The sequence below is a fragment of the Quercus suber genome, unplaced genomic scaffold (genome assembly GCF_002906115.3).
Source record: "Quercus suber isolate HL8 unplaced genomic scaffold, Cork oak 2.0 scaffold_731, whole genome shotgun sequence".
NCBI classification, from domain to species: Eukaryota; Viridiplantae; Streptophyta; class Magnoliopsida; order Fagales; family Fagaceae; genus Quercus; species Quercus suber.
Genome location: NW_027070171.1, coordinates 322,195 through 326,976, shown reverse-complemented (window position 1 = coordinate 326,976; position 4,782 = coordinate 322,195). Strand labels below are relative to the sequence as shown.

At 35.6% G+C, this 4,782-nt stretch overlaps 1 protein-coding gene across 1 annotated transcript; it reads left to right on the top strand.

Annotated features, from left to right (window-relative positions):
* The first annotated feature begins 335 nt into the window (after positions 1-335).
* On the top strand, positions 336-2,671 carry LOC112002346 (beta-1,2-xylosyltransferase XYXT1). Its single transcript, XM_024034499.2, has 3 exons — positions 336-745; positions 925-1,062; positions 1,227-2,671. Exons 1-3 carry the CDS (start codon positions 604-606, stop codon positions 2,441-2,443), a joined length of 1,497 nt encoding a protein of 498 aa, XP_023890267.1. The 5' UTR covers positions 336-603; the 3' UTR covers positions 2,444-2,671.
* Positions 2,672-4,782: the final 2,111 nt, after the last annotated feature.

Genomic DNA, 4,782 nt, shown 5'->3' with positions numbered 1-4,782 from the left:
AGAATCATAATTATATGCATCATTGTTACAATTTTTTTTTAATAAAAATAATAAAGTTTTAACCTATAGCAGTTCCATTTCTCTTATTCAATAATAAGAAATTTTATCAGTTGAATTAATTAAAACCCACTATAACTTTATTCCAATTAATAACTATGACATCCATATTCTTCTAAGTTTAGTTGGTGCATACCTTTCGAGCTGGAATCCAAAGCTGCTGTTCACTCTCATCATGCACGAAATATCACCAAACAAATCATGAAATTTAGATGTGTTTGTTTCAACAGTCAACCGCAGTCGCTTTCGTCCGATAATTTTATTTGGTGTTTTTTAAAATTTGCCAAGACAAGAGCTACCAACTTCGTGGGGGGGCAACAATTCATAGAAAATATTAACGCTTCTCAACCTCCACTCCAATTGTCAACCAAAATGTAATTCAAATCTTTCTCTGCCGTCCACTTGAACTTTCTTTGTTTGTTCACTTGGAGTTTTTAAAAGGATACAGCCTGATTCTTTAGATGCTCATTTACTTCAAAGATAAAGCCTTCACTTGTAGAATGGGCTTTTAGATTCAGACCAAGCGTGTCTTGTGCTTAGACCAAAATGATGTACGATGATCTACTTGCTAGAAGCTTTAGTAAGCACGAGAAGAAAAAATTGGGATATGGAGCATTTTTTGGTTGCTTGCTTATTGCATTGAGCTTTTGCACTGTGTTTAAGCCTTATTTGGGTCCTCTACCAGCTTGTATGTCCTTTATTCTTACGTTAACCAATCTAATTTTCACAACAAAAATTATTTTGAAGATTTTAAATCTATGTTAAGTTACGTATTAAACTGTAGCTTTCATGCTATATTAGTGCTGTGTTTTGAGGAGTCAATATTTTATATATTATGTCTCTCTCTTATCTGGTATTGCTTTACAGTGAACTTGAAGCAGTCTATGGCTGCTGGTTTCAAAATGCTGATGGTCAGAGATAAAAGCGGCAGCTACTCGACACCGTTGGCGCCACTGACTCACTTATCAGAAACAAATACAAGCAGCTCTCAGGAAACAGTTAAAGGTTAGCTTTGATCAATCTTGATAAGCAAAAGCTTGAGTTATCAAAAAATTAGTAAATTTAATCATTTAATGGCAATACTCTAGCTCAATTTTCTCGAAAGCTTAAATGGGTAGAAATAATGAATTTAATCATTTACTCGTTATTCTGACATGTCAATTTTTCAGCTGCCAAAATCGTGACGGACAAGATGGAGCCTGTGACAAACAAAACGGAGCCTGTTATAAAGAAAATGGAGCCTTTGTGCGATGCTACCGAACGAAGAGGTGATATTTGCAATATCAACGGGGATGTTAGGATTCAAGGGAATTCCTCATCAGTTTTCCTTGTTTCATCTGAAATGAGCATCTTGGCAAGGAACAATAACTCATGGAGTATAAGACCTTATGCTAGAAAAGGTGACCGAGCAGCAATGATTCAAGTTAAGGAATGGTCAGTAAAATTATCTGGTCGCAATGAAATCCCTCCATGCAACAAAAATCACACTGTTCCAGCCATCCTTTTTTCTCAAGGGGGATATACAGGAAATCATTTCCACGATTTTTCGGACGTGGTTATTCCATTATATTTAACTTCTCGACAATATAATGGAGAAGTACAATTTCTCATTACAGACAAACGACCATGGTGGATTGCAAAGTTCAAAGCAATCCTAAAGAACTTGTCCAGATATGAGTTGATAGACATTGACAGAGAAGAAGAGGTCCATTGCTTCCCAAGTGCGGTTGTTGGTCTAAAGCGAGATGTCAAAGCTCAGCTGAGTATTGATCCTTCAAAAAACTCATACTCTATGAGTGACTTCAAAGAGTTCTTAAGAAGTTGCTATTCTCTAAAGAATGCCAATGCAATCAAACTCAGAGATGGTCAACGTAAAAAGCCACAGCTTCTGATCATTTCAAGAAAGAGAACACGGTCTTTTACAAACATAGGGGAAATAACTAAAATGGCAAGTAGGTTGGGCTACAAGGTAATTGTTGCAGAGCCTACCATGAACGTTTCAAAATTTGCAGAACTTGTGAATTCTTGTGATGTGTTAATGGGGGTTCATGGAGCTGGTTTGGCCAACGTTGTTTTCCTTCCCAAGAATGCAATATTAATCCAAGTTGTACCCTTTGGGGGCTTTGAATGGCTGGCAAAAACTTACTATGGAGAGCCCACAAAGGATATGAATGTAAAGTACTTGGAATACAAGATAAGCACAAAAGAGAGCACTTTGGTACAACAATACCCTCCTGACCATGTGGTTTTTAAGGACCCTTATTCAATCCAGAAACAAGGATGGATAGCATTTAAGTCAGTGTACTTGGACAAACAAAATGTAAAGCTTGATGTGAATAGGTTTAGGACCACTTTGTTAAAAGCCCTTGAGCTTTTGCATCAGTAGGTATATATTGTATTCTGTAGGAGGCCAAGCCTTCCTACCCACCTTTCGTTACTCCCTTATTTATTTTTCATTTTCCTTTTGGTTTTTCTAGCAAACAGTCATATGCCATTGATTCAAAACCTTCTTCTCTTGTATAAAATTGTAGAAGAAGCATTGATGTATCTGGGACATTATTTTAATTTTTTGGAAAGTAAATATGATGTTCAAAAGAATGCTACATTTTCTTAATGCGAGTATGTTAGTGATCCATGAGCCCAATAGAAAGTCGCATGCATTTTCTTTTCTATTTAAATGAAAATTTTCCTGTTAAAAGAAAAATGTACCTTGTTAAAAAGAAGTAAAGAACAAAAACAAAAAACAAAAAGATAAATTATTAGCTAGTAGCCTAGTACAGCTGAACTCAATATTATTCCAATAAATGATGACATTCGCAGCTCACCTGCCAAGCTTTTGTCCATCTCCACTTGGCGCTTAATTTTGTCCTCCAAATAATTAATAAAATTTTAATTGTTAGAATATTAATTAGTTTAATTATTAATTGAACGCCCAAGGGTCTAGGCCGTTCATATTATTTGTGCGGCACTTCTGTATTTTGTACATCTCTCATCGTGTGTGCCTATAAATGTATGCTTCTTCCTATCTAGTATATAGTATATACATATATAGTGACATAACCTAGATTTCAGTCCAGAGATGCAAGATTAAAAGACAATATTAAAAAAAAAAAAAACTATTAATCATTATTAATAACAATATAAAGAAATATTTGTGAGTTTTAATTAATTCAATTAGTAAAATCTTTAATAGTTGTATAAGAGATCTATAGTTCAATTCCTGCCTACACCAAAAACTGATCGGTGTCTTAGTCTAATGATAAAGAGCTATTATCAAGAGCGAAAGCCATAGTTTGAAACTCTTTTAAAAAAAATATATATATAAAGAAATATTTGTAAGAAACTATAATTGTCATACAAAATTTAATGTATGTAAATGTAAACAACAAATATATATTTCATATCCTTATCATACTCCATAGTTTTAGTACTTTAAGTATATATATTTCATTGCATTAAAATAAAGAAACAAAAATTATCATTTCATAATTATTAAAAATCAAAGCAAGAGATTAATTTAAATACATAAATTTTAGACATCTAATTTGAGTCATTAAAATAAATCAATCTAAAAATTTTAAGAGTATAACAATATACCTTCAAAGTTATATACACATTGTAAGGACTCAAAGAATGGCCCAAGCCCACTTAGAATGGTGGCTTCCAGTAGTTCTAGCCCAATACAATAAATTTGTAAGAGAGTGGGCTTTCCAAGTCAATTGCAATGCTAAGTAAATTACAAGCTTAAGGCTAAAAGGACAAAAACTGTTAATATGAATGAATGAAGCACAATTCAGTGTAAATTCTTCCTCGGTCAGGTTCGATGATGAATTGTTCATTAACAGTCAAAGCTGATTTCTTTACTGTAGGATCTTTAGTTCTCTCTCCCTAAGTTCGTAAAATGCCCATCCCCTTTTCTAGAGGAGTTCCTTTCCTTATATAGTCTTTTCTATTGCATCTCAGCCCTCCACATGTACATCTTTGGGGAATAACTTGGATGCTCGTCCCATTAGGACCTTTCTAGAGGTGATAAAGAGAGTTGTGAGCTATGGAGTCACGGTTCAGGTGTCTTTTCCTCATAAATGCAGCCAACTTAGTTGGTGCAGAGCATTGAATATGGAGGTGATGGCTACCTTTCTAGATATTTCCCTTTTCCCTTACTTGCACAACTCTGGTGTCTTCCATAGTGCTTTACTTTCTGGTGCAGGGAGCTAAATAAGGTACTCTCGAGGTGCATTTGCTCCTCGAGCTCCTCTAACGAGCTTGCTAGCCTCCTTTCCTCAGACCTTTTCTCCTAAGATTAGTCCATATCTAAGAGGTCTTGACATCTTTCCTCCTCGGTCTTAGCCTACGTGTTAGACTTGGTTTGACACATGAATAGGCTTTTGATCATCGTCTAGTAGGGCCCGTGGACCTTAGAATGTCCTCGGATCACTTGCTCCCACAATAGCCTCTCAAAACTCCATTTCTTCCCTTTCCACGGGGAATGGGGTTTTGATAAAACCTTGGAGGTTTCGCATGTTTTGGGAGTGTTCCCATGTGGTTGTGTCTCTTCATTTGCTTTGCACATGTTCCTGACGCTTTGGCATTCGCAACACTCCATTTAATGCCTAGTACAATGTTGTGTCCCTTACGTTCTAGGGCGCGATGAAGATCTAATGGCTATGATTTCTCATGGGGTTTCAAGCGGGAATTTTCCTGCTCATCTTTCTTCCTATATAAGGA